Here is a 22958-nt window from a genome sequence, read left to right as displayed (position 1 = left end):
ATTCATTCATCCATTCATTTGCACTTCTCGGGAGCTCCTGGATTTCACGCTATACTGGGGGCTACGTCTTACCCGGCCCCATTTCAACGCAGCGACAAGCAACATACCTACATAAGTGGCATTCGAAAAGTCAGAAATCATCAGCGAAGTGTCTAAGTTATTTTTAATGCAGCTCACAGCTGCCAGCGTTACCAGCTGTAAAATCAGTAGTCACCGACTGCATTTGTATCCAAAAACCTCCCACAAGTCCCAGCAGCAGCCAGCGTGCTGTCGGTCGTGTGCTGCCCCCAGGGGGTCTGGAAGCTGGTAACCGGACAAAAAGTCAAATGACAAAAAGTCAAATGATAAAAAGTCAAAAGACAAAAAGTCAACAGACAAAAAGTCAAATGCAAAAAGTCAAAAGGGATAAAAGTCAAATGGAAGAAAGTCAAAATGTATAAAAGTCAAAATTAAAAAGTCAAAAAGTAAAAAGTCAAAATGGCAAAAAGGAGAAAAGTCAAATGTGAAAAAGTCAAAAAGGATAAAAGTCAAAAGCAAAAAGTCAAATACGGAAAAGTCAAAACAGATAAAAGTCAAAACATAAAAAGTCAAAATGGATAAAAGTCAAAACGTAAAAAGTCAAAAGTAAAAAGTCAAACCAACAAAAAGTCAAAGAGATAAAAGTAGAATGGCAAAAAAGTCAAAGATACAAAAGTCAAATGGCAAAAATCGTCAAAAGTCCCCTGGGCCCTGTTATAAGTTATTACGTGTTTTTTTTCAGAGAAATTATTGTAAACACATCAATATGAAGACATTACCCCTTCAACGTATGCATCATGCAATTTTTGATCGATTAATAGGTCACTCAAAGGTCAGATCAGTCGGGGAAACTGTGGTCAAATCTTCCATTTTTTGAAGCCTTCCATTTTTGGAAGGATTTTTCTTTATGGGTACGCAGCATAATATGACCATTGACTGTTACTTATTGAACGACCTAATAGATACCTATATGAAACTGATGTAATCAATCCATTTCATGCTTTGCATCAAATGGGGTGGAGTTGCATTGTACTCCACCCTTCGGCGAGCCTTTGGTCTTGCGCTGTCTGCCGGTCGGCGGGAGCAGCTGGACGGCAGACGTGTGACCCGGTCGCTTTCCTGACCTGGACGTTCCAGCAGGCGAAATGTTATGAGAATTGGCTACGCATTATATGTATGGAAGAATACGATTTTGGGGTAGGTATAAAACAAAATGTCACAGCTTTCAGCTGTTACAGTCGCACTCGTTTACCGTTTGGAAGGGAAGGATAGGCGCTTAGAGCGCCCTCTGGATGGTCGCCGCTTGTCGCTCGGTGCTAAAGTCGCTGTGGCCCGACATCTATAGTCCGACTTTGTGCTGTATAGTGTATACGGAAGACGGAGCGATTACTTCTGACTCAGCAACCACTACGGACATGTTTATCCATGCATTTTTGTTGACAAAATCTATGTTCAAGCTTAGCTTCGTAAAATGTCTAGAATCTTCGAGCTAAAAATCTTCGATTTGTCTCTCGTCCCTGCTCTGGTGAAGCATAGGTATCTTTCATTCCCTTGTGAGTTGACAGATGTAGGTATTAGATAACGTTGAAATGTCCTTGTCATGCTCACGAGAATGGGCGCGTTTTAGTTCCGAAGCCTCCTGCCGCTTTACCTCTAGCTTGAGCTGTTGCTAAGGGCACGTCCCAGCGACGGTCACGGCTGGGTCACGCGCTCCTCCAATCAGAACTCAGCTCGGCTGACCACGCGCGGTCAGCTGTCTGCTTCTCGGTTAGGAAAGGCGCGCGTGTTGCTATGGGGACGTCCCTGTAGTAAAGTGAATGGACTGGTGGGTTGGTTGTGAGTGATTCGTGAGCGGTGAATGTTAGGTCGGTTCGTTGGCAAGTGCGAGGTGGTATTGACCTTGGCAGTGTTATTTTGTGAAGCGTAGACCGATTGTGAAGTGGAGTGGAACGTTGTTAGTGCGTCAGCGTGTTTCCGTAAGGAACTACAATTTGCATTGATACAGAAACAATGACATTTGACAGGAGTGTTATAATTTTGTGAAATGCGAGCTAAAATTTACGTGGAAAGTGGAAGCAGTTTGTGCAGCTATGCACGGTCGCTCTCTCCATCGCGGGATGCCAAACGGACTACCTCCGAGTCATCACCGGTGATGTACCGATATTTGATTTTTTATCTTGTAATTGCGACGATAACTTTTAATTGCTCAGACGCTTGTGTCATTTTAAATGGAAACTAAGCTCCTGATTTTATTTTAGCCCAGAGAGTGGCGACCTTGTCCATATCTTCTTTCGTATTTGTACATTATAGATACCGCTAACTGCAAAATGCACATTTTTTTCGAACCATCCTTCCTAAACAAATTCAAAAAGCGACACACAGATACACAAGTTTACATATTTATTATTTACAACACATGAACTCGATATGAGCGTCAACAGTGCATGTCCATGGGTATTGCGGTCTCCATTGAGCAGTCCAATGTTAGGCATGCTTTGAAAGAACCATGGCATTCTGCCGAATGCTCGCTTCATATACCTAACGTTTACGAATGCAAGACTCCATCGTTCATTTCCATACTAGGTAACCTTTACCTTTTACCTATTGCTTTTACACTAGGTGTGCCGAACTCACTTGAAACAAACGAGACAATGAGCATGCTATCCGTATGTCTATTAATATTTTGTTTGTGATTCTCTATGCTAAATCATGCTAATCGTTTTTGATCTAACACTCTATGCTCGTCTCGTTTTTCCCTCTTAATTAATGGCTTTAACATCGATTTGTTACATAACAAAGTACATACCTACTAGAGATGCCCTTTTTGAACCCGCAAACCCGCTTTCTGCGGGTTTTCAAAACCCGCAGGGTTTTTGGCGGGTTCGAGAAGCAAAACTTGTCGTGTGGCGGGTATTTGGCGGTCAGACTTGAGAACCTATAATTTTTTTTTTTTTTTTAGATGCAGAACACAATGCGAAGTGCATTTGCTCAGGTTAACAATACAATATTCATCAAAACAACTTTTAAAACAGAACCAAATATAAAAATATATCTAGGAAGCACATTTCAAATGCAAAACTGAAAACAACCAGCAATAGCATCCACAGTCTACAATCTCAGGCCAACTTTGCAAACATAGCCCGGAGAACGACCGCTCCGGTTGTTTTTCAATAGAAAAACACAATTCTAACGAATAGTGTTTGTCTTTTCAAACAACCTGCGGTTACCAATGACCAAACCAGGGTACAAACAACAAACTACAAAGCATAAATAAATGCTGATGAAAGCATTCCATAAAACATAAAAGAACCTGAAAGCAAACTTATAGGAAGCTGAACTGAAGTCTATGTGCAGTGTGCACTAGATATGCATTATGGAAGAACCCAGACTAAAATGAGATGTTGATGTTGAAAATCAGAGCAAATGCCACATGTTACTTTATTTGCGTCTGGTCGGCATAAAAAAGAGCTAAACAAAATTTGATGCAAATTCATTGATTACCTATCCTACTCTATGTTCTGTCCCACCCTATATTACGAAACTAACACACCAATTACCTGCAATTACCCTTACAAAAAATCAAAATATTGACTGGCATGCGGCCCAAACATAACGCAATACAATACTGGCGCACTTTCGACATTCTGACAAGGATGGGCATTTGACTGCGTCAATTTTGGTCTCTGAGGCGAAGGAAAGCTGTCATTGATGACGCAATAATAATTTTACAATCAAATTTTATTTAGTATTTACTGTCTCTTTATTTCCTAACCGGTGATTAACCTCTGAATTGTAAAACTTTAGCTGTTGTGTAAAATAATATTATCAGAATGGCACATTAATATGCATTATACAACGGTGTTTTCGCATCAAGTTCGCACTAACTACGGCTGCAATAGTTTAGTCGCTGTAACATTCCTTGCAATCAGCTGTTGGTGACGCTTCTGACGCATGTTTCCAAAAATGCGTGGTTCATTGGTAAGTTGATTTTTGCTGGACTTTTGCATGATTTGTTTTATGTGTAGATCGACTGGATACGCATTATTCACCGTGTCACTATTTATTTTTAATTGGAAATCGCATATCTTTTTAATTTTATATCAACATTCATTTTGATAACAGTATCATTCCAGAAGCCTAACATTGAGAGGAACCAGAGTGAAATTTTGATCCTCAGCCAATGCTGAAGGGTAACAGTAAGGTGAGAGAAAGATTTTACTGAATTCTTTTCAGAAAGGAATTTCAAATGTATTGATGCATTATTCGTTTTCCATTATCCAGTGTGCACTTCCTGAGGACTTAGCATAGCAATTTCAAGTCCTTTCTATTTGTTTGGCTGTCTTTTTCTGCACAACAATGAAGCAAGTAAGGTTTATATAGCTCTAGCATTGAACCAGCTGTATTTTTTCCTTGCAAAAGCAGGTTTTTAAAATTGCGGGTTTTTTGCGGGTTCGGCTCAGCCAAAATCAGCTTGCGGGTAGTTGTGGTTGGGCAAGGGGTAGCTGCGGGGCGGGGCGGGTAATGAAATTGCAAATTTGGTGCATCTCTAATACCTACCTCAGAAACAAATTGTTGCAATTTTTTACTTTGTCACAAGAATAGTTATTCTTTGTATTTTACTCATTATGCTAGGTTCCTGGCACTATAAAAAAATAGTTATCTCCACCCCGTGCCACTCGTTACACTCTGTCACCGTGTCCGCCCTACTCTTTGCTGACTTTGAGCGATCCGCGGGCGCGGCGCCGTTCCAGCAGCTCGATGACCAGGTAGCCAATCATGCCGACGGTCAGCACTGCGATCAGCAGGTCCACCTTGTGCCTCAGACACAGCAGCTCGGCGTTGATGAAGGCGATGGCGTATCCGAGCGACTCCCAGAGCCGGTAGTTGCTGAAGGCCGCCTCGGCCGTCTCCGGGAAGATGACCCCGTACAGGGCGTTGATCTGGGTCTGCCAGACGGCGTCAGCGGCGCCCCAGGCGGCCGCCACCAGGAAGAACCCGACTGCCTCGTCGGGCCGCGGCAGCCAGTGGTGGAAGGCCGCCAGTGCGCCGTAGTTGAGCGCCGCGGCCACCAGGAACAGCGGCACGCGGCCCACGCGCTTGATGATGAAGCCGAAGCTGAATGAGCAGATGGAGTCGACGATGCCGTACACGATGAACACCAGACCCACACGGTGGATGCCCCACGCGCACGACACGAACGCCTGGGGACAGCAGAGTGTGTCAGGAAGTGGCCAGCCATTCGTGGTGCATAAATGCGCTGAAGAAGTTGATCACACAAGCCTGCTGGGCACTGGGCATTACTTTTCATGCACTGTACCCCCTAAATGTATTCAAGTCAGATCAATATCTTTCGTCCTACATTATGTATCAGCAATGACATACCTGCACCACACCAATGAACTGCAGGCAGAAGGAAAGTGGTAATCACATTCAAGAGAGCAACATTACCTACTTTAACCCGCGCACGGACGGGGTCTGCGCCAACTTCGAACCGACGGGGGGGGGGGGGGCGGATGACCGCCCCCTGAGATCTCGAGAACGAAGCAAGATAGAGACAAGCGGTAAACAGCATGGGGTACGGACGGACAAGTTCTACAATTTTTACGAAGGTCATTTTCAGGTCAGGTCAAAGATGACCTCACAGGGGTCAAAAAGGTCAAAATGGCGGCGCTATATGTATGTACATGGATATAGTTTTTCTCGGATAACGTTCGGATTAGTCAAGCTAGGAACAAACTAAGGGCATCATCGTGATCCTCTCGTCAATTCGCATCGAATAATATATATGTTGACCTCAAAAGGTCAAGGTCAACGGTTGACCTCAGGTCACGTGACCTCGAGATCATCATGTATATCATTCGATGCGCCTTGACGTGTCGAACACAATGAGACCATCTGCGCGGCTGTATCTCGTTCCTGTAAGGAGTTATTGGCAACAAACCGTTGGTGACCTTTGATGACGTCACATGACCTTAGAGCTGGCCAACAGCAAAACAGGACTCAAGTTAGTGAAGGTTGATCGTATATGAAGTCATGTATGGTATATGGGGCCATTCCGACTCGTTTTAGTGAGAAAAAAAAAACAGGGAGCTGATTTTTCCTCCATTGACTTATAATGGGGAGGTCGAGAAATTGACCTGACCTTAGGTCATCGATATCGAAACTTCGAGATAATCAAATTGTAGCTACCAATGACCTAATAACATCCTGCGACTTTCAAAGGCCTCCGTCATCTACTGTAGTCACGGAGCGAGCGAAGCGAGCGTAGTCTTTCCTTAGATTAACCCGCGCACCGACGGGGGGGGGCGGATATCCGCCCCCCCCTGAGGTTTTTCGCGAATAGCGGGAAAACCGCGGCGCGTAGCGCCGCGAAATTTGGTATGACTATTCCCTTATCAATTTTACACATGGTGTGCAAGTTTGAACCTCCTACCTTTCAAGGTCAGGTCACCAGGTCACTTTGAATGACCCAACCTCAAGTCACTTTTTTGCAACTTTGTCACCGTGCCAGAGCTACAGTAGATGTCGGAGGCCTTTGAAAGTCGCAGGATGTTATTAGGTCATTAGTAGCTACAATTTGTATATCTCGGAATTTTGATATCGGTGACCTAAGGTCAGGTCAATTTCGCGACCTCCCCATTATAAGTCAATGGGGGAAAAATCAACTCCCTGTTTTTACCACTAAAACGCGTCGGAATGGCCCCATATACCATACATGACTTCATATACGATCAACCTTCACTACCTTGAGGTCTGTTTTGCTGTTGGGCAGCTGTGAGGTCATGTGACGTCATCAAAGGTCACCAAAGGTTTTTGGCCAATAACTCCGTACAGGAACAAGATACAGACGCGTGGATGGTCTCATTGTGTTCAGCTCGTCAAGACGCATCGAATGATATACATGATGACCTCGAGGTCACGTGACCTGAGGTCAACCTTTGACCTTGACCTTTCGAGGTCAACATATATAGCATTCGATGCGGATTGACGAGAGGATCACGATGATGCCCTTAGTTTGTTCCTATCTTGACTAATTCGAAAGTTATTCGAGAAAAACTCTCTCCATATTTAGCGCCGCCATTTTGACTTTTTCGACCCCTGTGACGTCATCTTTGACCTGACCTGAAAATGACCTTTGTAAAAATTGTAGATCTTGACCGTGCGTATCCGATGCCGTTTACCGCTTGTCGCTATCTTGCTTCGTTCTCGAGATCTCAGGGGGGGGGGCGGTCATCCGCCCCCCCCCCCGTCGGTACTAAGTTGGCGCAGACCCCCGTCGGTGCGCGGGTTAACGGAAATTTCTGAGCATGAGCGGCCGGCCGGCCGGCCGGCCGGCCGTGGTCACGCTTTTGCGAGGCTTATATCTCAGCAACCACTTGACCGATTTACACGCGGTAATTTTTGTAGGGTAGCTTCATTCCTTCTACCAAGTATTGGACTATTCCCGATGCATGTGGGTGACCCCTTATGCACGTGCCACGTGCAAAACGAAGAGGTGTCAGTTTTGTAATTATTGCAATATCTCGGTAACTACTTGGCCGATTGCGCTGAAAGTTGGCATGTAGGTAGGCACCCACTAGGCACTGCATATACATGTGCCAGAGTTGGGGTGCTGCTGCACGTGCGCACGTGCAGGGGTCGTTTCCAGATCTCGGGAACGGCTGGACCGATTGCGCTCAAATTTGGTACACGGTTAGAGACCGGTTAGTAGGGTGCCGTGCACAAGTCAGTTGGGACCCATTTTGCACGTGCGCACGTGCAGGGTGCCGCTTCCAGATCTCGAGAACGGCTGGGCCGATTGTGCCCAAATTTGGCACATCGCTAGAGACCAGTTAGTAGGGTGCCGTGCACAAGTCAGTTGGAGGTAACCCCTCGCAATTTCGCACGTGCAAGGCCCACCCTCTCCCTCGCTCCGTTAGTCGCCCCAAAAGGCGTTATACTGGTTATAGTTCGTTTTTTTTTAAGTTCGACCCTCACTGTAAACATCTTTTTGGAAACAGCACGAGAATGGCTAGCTGAATTACTGAGAAAACTGGTTAGCGCACTTTGTATTGGAGATATGAACTAATATTTTCAAAATAAGTTTCTAACACCGATGATACACTGTTACGTTAAGCGCCGTGCGATTCATTAATTAGTTTAGTTACACTTCCTGACAAGACCTCAATCCTTCTGAGGCTGCAAATACCGAGCTGCGAGTGGGGGAAAAAGGAGCCAGGTAGAAATAATTTTGATACAATTGATCGTCTGCGAAATCATTGTGCGCCAACGAGTTTTCTCAGTAATTTAGCTTCCAATTCTCGTGCTGTGTTCAAAGAGACGTTTACAGTGAGGGTCGAACTTAGAAAAAACGAACTATAGCTCTGACACTGTGGCAAAGTTGCAAAAAAGTGATTTGTGGTTGGGTCATTTAAAGTGACCTAGTGACCTGACCTTAAAAATTAGGAGGCTCAAACTTGCACACCATGTGTAAGATTGATGAGAGAATAGTCATGCCAAATTTCAGCGCCGCGGTTTTCCCGCTATTAACGAAAAACCTCAGGCGGGGGCGGATAACCGCCCCCCCCCCAGTCGGTAATAAATTCGTCCTCCATCCACCATTACCAAACCGAATGGATTTGGCGTCTTACCTTGCTGAAGTCGGCCATGATGAAGGCCTGCTCAAAGCCGGACCACATGGTGAGCGGGATGACGAGCAGCTGGTAGGGCTTCTTCATGTGGGTGAAGGTGGCCAGCAGGAGCTGCAGCGGCGGCGTGTCGGCCGAGGCGCGCTCCTTCTCACCGTACCTGCCGGTCGTGAGTAGCCATTATGACGAGGGACAATTGGGACTGAGAGAGCGAAGGGTGGCACACTGGATGGCGTGATAAACGCTCTCCAGTGGTGAAGAGGGCATCGGTGGTGATAAGGAGCGGAACGTTAGGGATGTCAACAGGCCCCGAGCAATCAGTGGTTATGGACTTGTATATATGGATTTTATTTTAGAGGTTTATTATGCGTAGATCAAACACGACCGATTTCCCTGAGGAGGAATGATGGGTGATCTCAAACTAATCAGCTGTTGTGGCTTGTGGGGTTGTTGATTGAACAATGCATATCGAATCGCCCATTCCAGGAATGAGTTGTTCTGACAGAGCTTAAAGGGACTATCCCACCTTTAACATGGGGTTTGAGTTGAGATAGCCAAGTTTGCGGCGAGGTTCAGAAACCACTATCTAACTATCTAGGTTGCAACCCCCGCGGCCTCTTGGTGTTGAAGAAATTCGTTCCCTTCATTTGAAAATGGGCCTTGTGCAAGGCCCTATCTTCAACATGGAGCGACCGTTAGTGTGACGTCACCTCGTTTAGTCATTCTGATTTAACCCGCGCCCCGCTGGGGGGGGCAGAATCTGCCCCCCCCCCCTCCCGTTTTTCGCCAATAACTTCTAAACGCGTTACGCCAGCGACGTCAAACTTTCAGTACCTTATCATACATCAATTTGACACGCTCCCTGAAAATTTGAGCGAAATCCGTCGGAAAACTTTTGAGAAATTGACGTTTTAGTGACGTCATGTTCGCCATTTTCGCCTCAAAAACGGCAAAATTTCAAACGCCGCTAACATCTTCATTTTTAAAGGAATCAAGACGTAACAAAAAAGGTTATACGTGATTCTACTTTGTCTATCAAATGGCTATCTCAGTTTTTTGAAAATTTTGGATTTTGGCCAAAATTTTTCCAAAAAACTGACTTTTTTGGGAAAATATTTATAAAATCCAAAATTTTGGGTTTATCGAAAAAACCGGAATATATGTCAAAGAACTGGTCTATGTGCACCTACATACCAATTTTTAGAAGAATCGGTTCAAAAATGTGGGAGTTATTCAAAATTTTATGACGTCACGACACACAAAATTTTTGAAAAATGATTTTTTGGAAGTTCTAGACCTCGTACGGAAACAAAAATAGCACCATTCGATTCGCCGTGAAAAACTGCATCGGATAGACACCTTTTTAGGCCTTAACAACCAACTTCAAAATTTGACCTCACTTGACCTGACCTTGACCTGACCTCGACCTGAAATTCATCCAGAGGTGGTCCATATCACTTATTGAGTGTGCCTATTGAATTCCATGAGTAAAATGACCCATAAAACATGTGTCGCACATGCCCTTTTCTATATTTTGTTTTTGGTGACCTGACCTGACCTGACCTGACCTTGACCTTGACCTTTGAATGACATTGTGTGCAACGAATATTGTCTTGGTAGTCTAAGAACACGTTTTGGGCAATCAGTCTCAGTCCATTCTTCGGCAACTACGGTGCAAGGCCGATACTGTAGAAACTTGCATTTTGTACCCTTGACCTGACCTTGACCTGACCTCTGACCTATTTAAGCAAAAAAATTTGGGCTCCTAAGATCCGCCTTGTTGAGAGCTTTCGATTGCCGTTTTCCCCCGTCTTTCTACGACCATCGGTTCGGAAGTTAGACAGGGGGGGCAGAATCTGCCCCCCCCCCCCAGCAGGGCGCGTATGGCTGAATAGCCCAGCGGGGCGCGGGTTAAATGGGTTTGTTCGTTGAAAAATCGCTTAAAACTTGGTCTGAACTTTGTTGTGGTGCCTACAGAATAAAAAGAATCAGCTTTATGACAGTAATGTGGCCTGGGGAAGGAGGTAATTTTGGGCTGTGACGTCACTTATTTGAAAGTTTGTGCTTGAAATATGGGAAGCCTAAGATGTTTAATGAAAAATAAATGCCAGAACCGTGTTCCTGGTCATCCAATCTATAAAGTCGGGCACAATTTAGCTGGTTTTAACAACATTTTAGAAGGTGGGATAGTCCCTTTAAGGACAGAGTTCGTGATGTGTTCTTAGTCTCAACCCGGTTACCGAAACAAAATCACCATTCGATAAAAATAACTGTAAGATCAGGGCCGGTAGCCCGCTCTCCCTGTCAACAGCTTCAGTAGCTCGTTGACCTCACCTGTCCAGCTTGTCGAGGGTGAGGGCGATGAAGCCACTGCATGCGACGGCCAGCGCCAGGAAGATGCCGGCCATCGTGTAGATCTGGCTCTCCGGGGGACGCTCCAGGTTCGTGTTGTTGGACGCCGACTGCGAGAGAAGAGTACCGATCAGTGGGTACTGTGAGCGGGCACACTCAGTAATTTGTCAAGATGGTAACCCATCCATCTAGAAACGCATAACGAAAACCAGGTGGCAGGTCGCGTTTAAATGCTTTTAAAATCAAAACATCATCGTTATCAAACTGAGCGAACTGAAGCCACTCGGTGGTGGGGAATTATGCCGGTCAGAAATAAGTTTTTTATTCGTAGTGGGATGATGAATCCCCTGTATGTGCTCCTCCCATGGCGCTGGATGTCTGTTATTCCTTACCTCGATCCCGGGACAGTAGTTGATGCCACAGATGGTCAGACTCTCCTCCGACGGGACGGCCTCCAGCTGCTTGCCGCCCGGGGACAAAACTGAAATGACATTATACCGTTATTGTTGCATGGTGAAAACAAGATAAGACAACGAAAAATACTGGTTTGACTTCATTGGGCGCTAACAACGCCTGAAACACTACGTATGTACAGCATGTCAATATGCCTTTTCCCCCTGATAGCCACTCCTACAGACAGATAAATTTAAACGCAAGAAACACGTTTAAAACGATAAAGCGTGCCGACACCATCGTTACAGATATTCTCTACAAGTTTTCAGAAGATGCGAACTTCATCGTATGCAATGTCCACGCTACGAGTCTTTGTATAATGTCTCTCGTATTGATCATGCCGGACCTATGCGTATAACATATCATTCAACTATAGCATACCGAGTGATGAGATCAAGTTGCCCCAGATCTGCGCCGATTGGAAGAACAAGAAGAAAATGCCAAAGAACTTGACGATAACAGGCTCAGAGTCCTCCCCGATGATTTCAGCGTGAATCCGCCCAACCTGAAAACCATAAATGTTATCAATAACCTTAACCCTCGCCGGCACAGGCCATTTTGAGTCCTTCGACGGCACAAGGGGGTACGAACCCCCCCTCGCGTTTGGCCCCTGATCGAGCTAGAGCTTCGCGGAAAAAAACGAGCGTGTTGCCCGTCACGAGAGGAAGCCGATGATACCCAATTTTAAGGTCCTAGGTCATCAAATGACCTTCCAGGTCAGGTCAATGACCCGAAAACCGGGAAAATCGGGACCTGTTAGAAAGTCGTAAAGTGTGGCTGCTATGTGGTTTTCCGGGGTACTGATCACGAATATCGTGTTAGTTTTGATCAGAGATGATGTCTTTAAGCATTTAGACCAGGTCGGGTCAGGTCAGGTCAGGTCAACCGGTAGGGGTAGTGACGGGTATTCGTAATACGTGTCATCCGCCTCGGACAGCTTCGTAACATGTTAAGAAGGCACCAAAACTACTTCGTAAATGTTCAAATGGCTGCTAAATTCGAATTCAGCTCCAAAAACTAGCCTAGAAACATGTAAAACACGAAAAAGTGAACCGAGGTCACCCGAGGTCACCAAAGGTCAATGACCTGACCTGACCTTCAGGTGACCTTGACACCCACCCTAATGCATGGGAGCAACATCAAATCACATGCTTGAACGTTTGAAACCACGAAAAGCTAGCAAACGCGCGGCTAATGCGAGCCGACATGCGCCGAACCGCGATTTCGGCCAAACATGGTCACAGAAAAGAGGTCACAGGTCAAAGGTCATTGGGGTCAGGGTCATGAAATTTTCAGGGTAGTTGTAAAATTGATCAATGCGAGGGTACTGAAAGTTTCGTCGCGATCGGCCGCTTTTTACGCGAGTTATTCGCGAAAAACCTTAGGGGGTGTTGCATCAACCCCCCCCCCCCCCCTGTGCCGGCGAGGGTTAATATGATAGAGAAGGCTGGAATGCAATAAACATGTCAAACATTTTTTATTATATTGTATTGAAAAATGTTGATACTGTGTGCCATTTATTTCCCATTTTAGCCATTATTCATTTGCCGATGTGTAATATTTTGACGTCTGTTTTGCTTTGTTTTTAGAAACATGCGGATCTAGATATAACATCCGGCAATAATTAACTATCCATTACACAGTTGACACTTATCAACCTGCAAGGCCACCCCGCCTGCCCCGTGACTGACCTGTGTGAGGTAGGTGCACTTGGCCGACCACATGGGAGCGGCGGCCAGTCCGAGCACGATCGCGCCCGGAATCATGGTGAAGGGTCGCGGGTAGAACTGGGCAGCCAGGTAGACCGAGTAGAGCAGCGTGCACACCACCATCGTCCACTTGCAGGTCAACCGTTTGATGACCAGCGAGGGAAGGAACAGACAGGACAGGATCAGAGCCAGATATACGGCCGCCTGACTCATGGTGCCCACGCCTGTGGGAGGGGGAAAGAGCGGGAGGGAAGAGAGAAGTCAGACGAGCTGCCATGCAACTATGTTGGGAACGGAAAGCTTTGTGCAATACAAAAGCTCTCGTGAGTAATAGTTAACCCGCGCGGGGCTGGGGGGGGGTAAATTTTACCCCCCTCGCGAATTTTTGCGATATCTCAAAAACGGCGGCGCGCAGCGCCGCCAAACTTTCAGTACCTTTTCTTACATCAATTTGACACGTTCCCTGAAAATTTGAGCGAAATCCGTCGGAAAATTTTTGAGAAATTGACGTTTTAGTGACGTCATGTTCGCCATTTTCGCCTCAAAAACGGCAAAAGTTCAAACGCCGCTAACATTCTTCATTTTTAAAGGAATCAAGACGTAACAAAAAAGGTTATACGTAATTTTACTTTGTCTATCAAGTGGCTATCTCGGTTTTTTGAAAATTTTGGATTTTGGCCTAAATTTTTTCAAAAAACTGACTTTTTTGGGAAAATCATTATAAAATCCAAAATTTTGAATCTATCGAAAAAACCGGAATATATGTCAGAGAAGTGGTCTATGTGCACCTGCATACCAAATTTTAGAAGAATCGGTTCAAAAATGTGGGAGTTATTCAAAATTTTATGACGTCACGACACACAAATTTTTTGAAAAATGACTTTTTTGGAAGTTCTAGACCTCGTACGGAAACAAAAATAGCACCATTCGATTCGCCGTGAAAAACTGCATCAGATAGACACCTTTTTAGGCCTTAAAAACCAACTTCAAAATTTGACCTCACTTGACCTGACCTTGACCTGACCTCGACCTGAAATTCATCCAGAGGTGGTCCATATCACTTATTGAGTGTGCCTATTGAATTCTATGAGTAAAATGACCCATAAAACATGTGTCGCACATGCCCTTTTCTATATTTTGTTTTTTGGTGACCTGACCTGACCTGACCTGACCTTGACCTTGACCTCTGAATGATATTGTATGCAACGAATATTGTCTTGGTAGCCTAAGAACACGTTTTGGGCGATCAGTCTCAATCCATGACTCCATTCTTCGGCAACTACGGTGCAAGGCCGATACTGTAGAAACTTGCAATTTGTACCCTTGACCTGACCTTGACCTTGACCTCAAACTTTAAATTAAGTATATGTTTTTAGTAGTTCGTGATGAGAGCTTTCGATTGGCGTTTGAATTTTCCAAATCGGACCATTAGTTCGGGAGATAACAGGGGGGGGGGGGTAAAATTTACCCCCCCCCCCCAGCCCCGCGCGTTCGGCTGGAGACCCCAGCCCCGCGCGGGTTAACTCACATAAGTTGCCGATACAGATTAACAGAATGAAGTGCCCTGTTTTGATGGGAAACTGTCACATCGCAGACGCTATGAAAAAGAAACTCTAAATCAAAAAGTTTAATGCCGTCTTAAAATGTTTGACGGCGCACATCTACTTAGCACGCCACGTAATCGTCCTAGCATTACTTAATTAATTACTCGTTACAGTCACAATGCACTATGCTTACCTCCTTCTGAGTTGATGGAGCTTTGGAGATTCGAGATTCCTTGGAACGATGTGAAGAGGCACATGAAGGCAAATGAGATCGCCACCACGTTCTTGAGAATCTTCCAGCGCTCGCGACGCTCGAATTTACCAGCTGAGGTAGCCACATGGTTCTGAGCCTCCTCAAGAGACATCGGATCGGGCTTCTTGCTGGCGACCTCTGCCGGGCTGTCAGCGACCTCTGGTGAGCGGTCGGCGACCTCTGACGCGGCGGGGGGAGACGATGCGCCCTCCTCCGGCTCGAAGGCGGCGTTGTGGGCTTCCTCGTGGGGCGGCATGACGATGGTGTGGTGCTGGGTCAGCGGTCAGGTCAGGTCAGCGGTCAGGTCAGGTCGGGTCAGGTCAGGTCAGGCAGGTCAGGCAGGTCGGGCGCAGCCGGGGGATGAGCGCGGAGGGAGACCCGCCGTTGGAGGCGCCGGCTGATGGTGGAGTTAGCGTCCACGCGGCTGCTGCAAATGAAACAAACGAGGTGTCAGAGTACGTCTCTAGCGCAGCGAGGTCACGGGTAAGAGGTCAATAGCCAGAACCCTGCTGCACACTAAACACTTTATGGTTAATAATAAATTTCAGACAAAGCACATGCCGATATTAGCCGTTTTCATGACGGCTATTCGGCGAATGCACCTAATTTGACCAATTCTGTACTAAATCTTTTTTACACCAAATATCTTTAAATTATGAACTCTTTTTCAGTGTTTTAGTCGACGGTAATGTCTGACAGTATGACAAAGAAGGCATATAAGCAATTAGCGCGACCCTAGCTAATAGCTACGAAGAAACACACTGAACCTAATTTGACCAACTCTGCACCAAATCTGACCAAATGTGTACCAAATGTGTACCAGATGGCCGTCGTGAAAACGGCTATTATGTACTAAAACCAATAATGGACAACCAACACGATACAACGCAAACGCAGCGTCGTTTATTGCACGTACGTGTTCCAAGAAGCTATCTCGAGTTGACCACTAACCGTCAATAGGTGCACTTATTACTGATTATTTTACTAGTCATACGCAGAACTTCGCTTCTACCCCCTTCTGTCGAGATTGGGACAAATGTACGCAAAATCGAGGAATTTTGTGTCTCTATAGCTTTGTTCGCGCTTCAGAACAGCACATTCGCCATTTTTAAAGTGACGAATTGAATAAGGATTGTGTTAGGAAGCGATTTGAATAATCTTCATCGGGGATAATCTTTCACGTGAAGGAGGAGAAGAGAAAGCCAGCGATTTACTTATCATAATGTAAGGTGCTCACCACTAGGAAGTGCACATATTTTTTCCATTTTACTGTCTACGGCGACAGTTTAGTCGTTTTAAAGAAGGTACCTGATGGCGTTGAATTTCTCTTCGCATAATCTCGCTTGAAATGGAGCTTACCGGAGATTAGAATGTGCCATTTCCGATTGTTGAACACGGACGAGCAGATAATATTGTCATATGTCACTGCTCGTTGGGTGCACTTTCACATCTTTTGTGCCAAACTATACACTTTGAGAATGCGCGGCCTGCGTTATTCCTGCTTCCGGCATGACTTTCGCAAGGTTGGCTGTCATTCAAATGCACCGCCACTGCCAAGTTTCACCTCGCACTCTTGCAAGCCCCGTGGATGAGTCCGTCCAAAATCCTTTCGATCTCATATCTCACAGCGTTTTCCAATCTTACGCTGCCTACCGCCTGCATAACAAAGCAAACCGTGTCCTCGCCAATGACAGGCCCTTGCCCACCGCAGAGGTGTACGCGGCAGTTGGCGGAGGGGCCGCGGGCCTCTGTGATTGACGCGCGGCTACCGTGTCCCCGTTCACTGTGCCTGTGGTGGGCTCGCGCGCGGCCGGTAGGTCGAGGTCACCCGGCCTGACCGGTCCGCACGAGTTTAGAGAGAGGGGATGCGGGAGGGAGGCAGATCGCATCGCGCTCTCAGCCTCGGATCTGCCGTTGTCAGACTGAAGGATGTTGGCAGACAGGCGGTACAGGACATATTGCGAAAGAAGGAGGAAACTGCGTAATGGGCAGGTGCTAGCAGCGCGGACGGCTCGGGTTCGTTAACCGAGGGCGGGTGTCGCTAATTTGATGGTGGTGGAACAGGTGGTTCGCCGCTCTACCTACACTACACTTGCACTGGGATGTTTCCCTGTGCGAAGCACCACTTAGGTGGTTAGTATTGGACTACCAGTAAGACGCCTTTTGGGGCGATAAACGAGCGAGCGTGAATGTAAGCCCTGCACGTGCGTTAGTGCAAGGAAGTAGGTACTCTGTGCATGGCACTCCACCTACAGGTCTCTTGCGGGGTGCCAAATTTTAGTGCTATTGGTCGAGTCGTTCTCGAGATGTGGAAGCGACACCCTTCACGTGCGCACGTGCAAACCTGGTTCCAGCTCACTTTTCCCCAGTTCCCTAGTCACCGCGGTCCCCAACGGTATACCAAGTTCGAGCGCAGTCGGTCGAGCTGTTCTCCAGATCCGGAAGCGACCCGTGCACGTGCGCACGTGCAATATCACCCCAATCGTGACACATGGAAATACATGACACGGCGGATGGTTACCCACATACCAAATTTCAGCGTCATCACCCCAGTAATTGCCGAGTTATGGTAGGATGGAATTGGAAACAAACTCGACACTTCTTCTTTTTGCACGTGACAGGTGCAGGACTTGAGGTTGGCAATGACTGTTTCTAAATAATCAGCAGGGGTCTTCCTGACGAGTAACGTATATCGGTAGCTAGAACCAATAAGATTTTAAGGTGTACTAAAATGAAATTGATACTTCTTAACTGATCAACTTTCATGGTAGGTACCTGAACGGAAAAATGCGGGATATTCCATGGCTAATCTATTTCTGGGTTATTTTAACCCTATTCCTGGCGGGCTCCGCCGGGACAAGAAACTGGCGGGGGGGGCCGATTCGGCCCCCCCCTGAGATCTCGAGAACGAAGCAAGATAGCGACAAGCGGTAAACGGCATCGGATACGCACGGCCAAGATATACAATTTTTACAAAGGTCATTTTCAGGTCAGGTCAAAGATGACGTCACAGGGGTCGAAAAAGTCAAAATGGCGGCGCTAGATATGGAGAGAGTTTTTCTCGAATAACTTTCGAATTAGTCAAGATAGGAACAAACTAAGGGCATCATCGTGATCCTCTCGTCAATCCGCATCGAATGATATATATGTTGACCTCGAAAGGTCAAGGTCAAAGGTTGACCTCAGGTCACGTGACCTCGAGGTCATCATGTATATCATTCGATGCGTCTTGACGAGCTGAACACAATGAGACCATCCACGCGTCTGTATCTTGTTCCTGTACGGAGTTATTGGCCAAAAACCTTTGGTGACCTTTGATGACGTCACATGACCTCACAGCTGCCCAACAGCAAAACAGACCTCAAGGTAGTGAAGGTTGATCGTATATGAAGTCATGTATGGTATATGGGGCCATTCCGACCCGTTTTAGTGGTAAAAACAGGGAGTTGATTTTTCCCCCATTGACTTATAATGGGGAGGTCGCGAAATTGACCTGACCTTAGGTCACCGATATCAAAATTCCGAGATATACAAATTGCACATACTGGTACCCTAACTAAACCCTGAAGAGAAGAAATTGATCGGTCAAAAACTCTAGCTCTGGCGTGATTGCAAACTTTTCTGAGGTAGGGTCACCAAACCGCCTCTGGTGACCTGACCTGAGGTCAGATCAACTCAAAATTTTCAGACATGTTGCGTAGAAGCCTTTTAGGAAAAGTCAGAAAATTTGAGCTTCCTAGCTCAACGCGTTTGGGAGAAATAACCAAAAAACCTCAGGGGGGGCTCCTGAGGCCCCCCCCCCCCGCCAGGAATAGGGTTAATGCTGCAATTATTTATCAGTAGATTACCTAATGCTAACCTTTGTTCCAATATAACGTATTTTATGTCACGGTAGGTATGACTTGCGAATTCCTAACGTCTATTTTGGTTGTTGTTTTGTCAGTCTGTATAGTGTGACATAATCACTCCGCGCGTAGTATAAGAACCGGTTCGGGAGAGCCTGACCTTGACCGACCAGCGGATTTATGAGCGAGTCATGTGGTCAGATGGCCATGGACTAGTTACGGACTCACCCTGCAGCTCCACTTCATGGGCGAAAGGGATTTAAGCGTTGTGGTCCAGAGCAGCCATAATACTGAATTTATATAAAAGAAAAAAACAGGACGTATTACAGTGTAAACCATACGGGTAAGCACTGCACATTTTTACTTGCCATATGATTTTGCGGTAACACGGCTGGTTTGTATTCAGCAGCTTTTCATCGGCCATATTATTTGCAATGAGGCAGCTGATTTGGTAAATCTAGAATGCTGCGTTTGGACATTCCCTAAAAGTTGCCTTAACACGCGCACTGCAGGGGGGGGTTGTTTTCAACCCCCCCTTGTGGTTTTTCGCAAATTGCGAGAAAACGGCGGCGCGTAGCGCCGCCAAATTTGGCATACCTGTTCTCACAACTTTTGCACACCTTGAGTAAAAATTTTGACCCCAGGTGACCTATGGTCAGGTCACCAGGTCAGGTCAAGTGACCCTACCTCGAAACGTAAATTTCGAAGTTTGCAATCCCACCAAGCCCACAGTTGTTGAGATATGATCTTGAAACCCACAGGAAATAGTAAAGTCATCACGAGCTACAACTTGTATATCTCGGAATTTTTATATCGATGACCTAAGGTCAGGTCATTTTTGCGACCGGCCCATTATAAGTCAATGGGAGAAATTTCAACTTACTCTGAATGCCATCCTATGACTTCAATACGCTCAGGATCATAGTATTACAGGTCCCTGTTGGTGATTTCACCGAAACATATCACTTATGACCTTTGGAAGGTGATCTCCAGGTCATCTTAGGTCACCTGAGGTCACCAGCGGTTTTTCTTCAATAACTTGAGATTGAGTAGAGATAGAGACTCCGTTCGACGTTTATCGTGTTTTTCTCGTCAATGCGGATCGAATGATATGCAACATGACCTATTTCGGTCAGGTCATGACCTTGACCTGAGGTCAAATTTTCAACTTGACCTTTCGAGGTCATATTATATATCATTCGATGCGCCTTGACGAGCTAAGAACGATGGCGTTCGAATCGATCCTCTGTCTTGTGTGCAAGACAAGTTATTCAAGAAAAACTACCGCGAAATTCCTGTTGTGAAAATCGTAACATTTTGTCTTCGGTGACCTCTGGTGACCTCGTTTTTGACCTGACCCAAAAATGATCTTAGTATTTCTTGTCGATCTCATCTTAACCTATCCAACGCCGTTTACCGCTTGTCGCTACGTTGCGCCGTTTTCGAGATCTCAGGGGGGGTTGTTTTCAACCCCCCCCCCCCTGCAGTTCGTGTTCGGCTCAGACCCGCTGCAGTGCGCGTGTTCGAAAAGTTCACTGCCTGTGCCTAGTGTAATATTTTCCCGCCAGTTAATTGCCACTTTTTTTGCGGAATAAATGGACAATTTTTAATCATGTTGAATGCCACAGGACTTTGGCTTTCATGAAGCCCACTCGATACGTATTAAGTTTATCAGTTGAAGGCAGCAGGCTGGCAAAATGTTTTACTTGCAGTTAGTATCAGTATCAGCTAGGTCAATGTTTATTCCGTGGCCTGGTTGAAAGGCCTAATACGAGTACAGGGGATTCCTCAATTCGCACGTAGTGAGTGGGGAAGCAGTGAATCAATTGAAGGAACTGGGTGATACGGATCTTTTCTCTTTTGTAGGTGAAGCCATTTTTTCAACCCCCCTCCCCCGAAGTTCCCGTCGGCCGGTACGAACCAGAACCTGCATAGCACGTCTCACTTAGCAATTAACAATGCGTTCGTTCAAAACATTGCAGCTTTAGATAGCGATCCGATTAAATAGGCACATGCGACTATGTCATACCACTCAGCTCTTTGCATATGAAAAGGCAGACAGACATAAAAACGGCACGGCAAGCAGCTTGCCTGGCTTTGTCTCACTCATCTATCCTATGTTTATCTCGCCGACCTCTGAAATGGCTGTCCTGTGACCTGACCTGGTCGAACCTTGACCTGAGACCCTCTGTCTCACCTGTGTAGCTTGGCTGCGCTATGATCTGAGGTCTCTGTCTGACCTGTGTGGTCCTGTTACGCTGTGACCTGGCTGAGTTGTGACCTGAAGCTTTGTCTCACCTGTGTGACCTGCTCTGTGACCCAAGGTCTCTGTCTCACCTGTGTGACCTTCTCGGTGACCCAAGGCCTCTGTCTCACCTGTGTGTGGCCCGACTGGGCTGACCCGCCGTGCCCGCTGTGCCGCTGTTCGGGTCGTCAGACCACCACCCGTTGCCAGTCGTCCGGTCCACCTCCCAGCCGAGACTGAGCAGGGAGATGGGAGCCGTGATCAGCCTCTCCGCACCGCGCCGGGCGGAACGCACGCCCGCCAGGGGGAGGCCGAAATCTCCCCCCCCCCCCGGTGCACTGGAGGTCGGCTCGGCATCCGTCCCCGAAAGGACTGTCCTTCGAGACCCTTTCACATCGCGTCGAAATCTCACCTTATTTGTATGGAGGACGGACGACGGTTTCGATGTTGGCTTATTCGTATTGATCGATGGTGTCCCTAACTCATTTGGTGAGGAAGGTTGTTCTGTAAAAGATAAACCACTGATCAGTTTTTCGTCACAAATTTTTTATGTATGGAGCTAATTTTAAGGCCAGGTGGGGTGTCGCATAGATTATTTTATTTTATGTTTCGTGGCTTTTTTAGAGTACATATGCATATCACTGATTCGAGCACCAACGTAACTTCATTGATATAGGATGCTTTGAGTTTTGATACAAATGTTAAATTGTAAGATAGCGTGGCCCTGAAACATAAAGGATATTTAGTCATGCAGGCTTACTAGCAAAACAAATTTCCATACAAATACAGTCAGCAAATTTTGTATACCTGTCAATGGACCCACTGAGCTAAGAAATGTCTACACAGTCTTTTGGCAGAATACCAGAAGACACCCACCGATGTACGATAGATGAGTCGGCGCTTTCTCCCGAATTCGAAATACGCCGTATGAGCCGGCAGTGAGGTCGCGTGTACGCGCTACGCACGCAGTCACCGGTTTTCCGACCTGTGACCGCAGCCGGCGCAGCGACGGCAGAACCCGTTCCGAGGTCGGTCGACAGAATCATCTGATCTTTCCTCTGCCCTGCACGGCTCCTCCGAGTAGAGGTGAATGTCCGGAGTCTTCTGATGAGCACTTGTATGCCGCTGAATGGTGGCGGTATGTTAGAGGTGTGAATTTGCCAGCTTTGAACAATGCACAAAGCGAACAAAATTGTTTTTTTTTAAGTTCCTTTTGAGCTAGGACAAAATGCAAGTCGAGCTATATCCACCGCATCAGACAACCTAAGCATGCACGATTCGACCTGGTTCGGCTCGACTATGTCGGTGGGGGCAGTGGAAATGAGTTGCCCGTCACCGAATCGGCCGTTCGAATTCGATCTCAGTGTCAGTTTTCTGTGCGCGGCCACCTCATGCCAGGTAGCCACGAGCTCGAACCTTCATGTCTAACAATACTTATGTGACAGTGACTGAAGGTAAAAGATGGATGGCCCTGCTCAACTCGCTTCCAAACTAAATTAAATCTAGAGCCTAGGATGGTCGAAAGCCACTCACAAATGAATGCTGCAAAACCAAGGTGGCATGAATGCCCAGTGCCCCCCCCCCCCCCTGAATATTCCATCACGCAGAAGACTCTTCCAAGAGCGCTTTCAGCGCCGCGGTACACTTTACGAGCCACTTCGAAGCTGTAGTCTTGGAACTCGCCACCAGGCTGCGGGGCTGGTCGTATTTGGCTCAGCTCGTGCTCGTCAATGTTCAACACCAGTCCACGACCCATTCAAGGCTCACAGAAGCCCCCCCCCCTCTAGGGAGGGCCGGAGAGAACAACGACGACCGCACCGAATGATGTTCGTGGTCGTAAACGGTCTGAGGCTGGCGTATGGCCTGAATATGGTTCGCAAATTGCAGGGCGGTAAATTGACGAATGCTTGTT

General features: G+C 46.6%; 1 protein-coding gene across 4 annotated transcripts; it reads right to left on the bottom strand.

The window, feature by feature from the left end:
- Positions 1 to 2403: 2403 nt before the first annotated feature.
- On the bottom strand, positions 2404 to 21292 carry LOC122365201 (UNC93-like protein). 4 transcript variants are annotated; one of them, XR_006253698.1, is made up of 9 exons: positions 21178 to 21292; positions 14897 to 15383; positions 13142 to 13383; positions 11832 to 11955; positions 11390 to 11478; positions 10980 to 11107; positions 8649 to 8805; positions 4572 to 5219; positions 2404 to 2826 (listed from the first exon to the last, which is right to left on the bottom strand). XR_006253698.1 is itself a non-coding variant. In XM_043336198.1 (8 exons), the coding sequence occupies exons 2-8, from the start codon at positions 15210 to 15212 to the stop codon at positions 4722 to 4724; spliced, it is 1554 nt and encodes a 517-aa protein (XP_043192133.1). In that variant the 5' UTR covers positions 15213 to 15383; positions 21178 to 21292; the 3' UTR covers positions 4434 to 4721. The 4 variants fall into 4 exon arrangements, 1 of the variants encoding a protein (XP_043192133.1); XR_006253700.1 differs by having other exon boundaries at positions 2404 to 2824; positions 4576 to 5219; XR_006253699.1 differs by having other exon boundaries at positions 2404 to 2824; positions 14897 to 15380; positions 21178 to 21274.
- Between the last annotated feature and the right edge of the window lie 1666 nt (positions 21293 to 22958).

Source organism: Amphibalanus amphitrite, unplaced genomic scaffold, assembly GCF_019059575.1.
Source record: "Amphibalanus amphitrite isolate SeventyFive unplaced genomic scaffold, NRLGWU_Aamphi_draft 000721F_arrow, whole genome shotgun sequence".
Classification (NCBI taxonomy): Eukaryota; Metazoa; Arthropoda; class Thecostraca; order Balanomorpha; family Balanidae; genus Amphibalanus; species Amphibalanus amphitrite.
Note: the sequence above shows the minus strand (reverse complement) of the source record. Positions and strands in the feature narration are given on the sequence as shown.

Coding starts and splice junctions, on each gene's coding strand:
- LOC122365201 (XM_043336198.1), bottom strand. CDS start 15,212: ATGCCGCCCCACGAGGAAGCCCACAACGCCGCCTTCGAGCCGGAGGAG. Junction 11,956..13,141: donor AGTGCACCTACCTCACACAG/GTCAGTCACGGG, acceptor TATGGTTTTCAG/GTTGGGCGGATTCACGCTGA. Junction 8,806..10,979: donor ACCCTCGACAAGCTGGACAG/GTGAGGTCAACG, acceptor CACGACCGGCAG/GTACGGTGAGAAGGAGCGCG.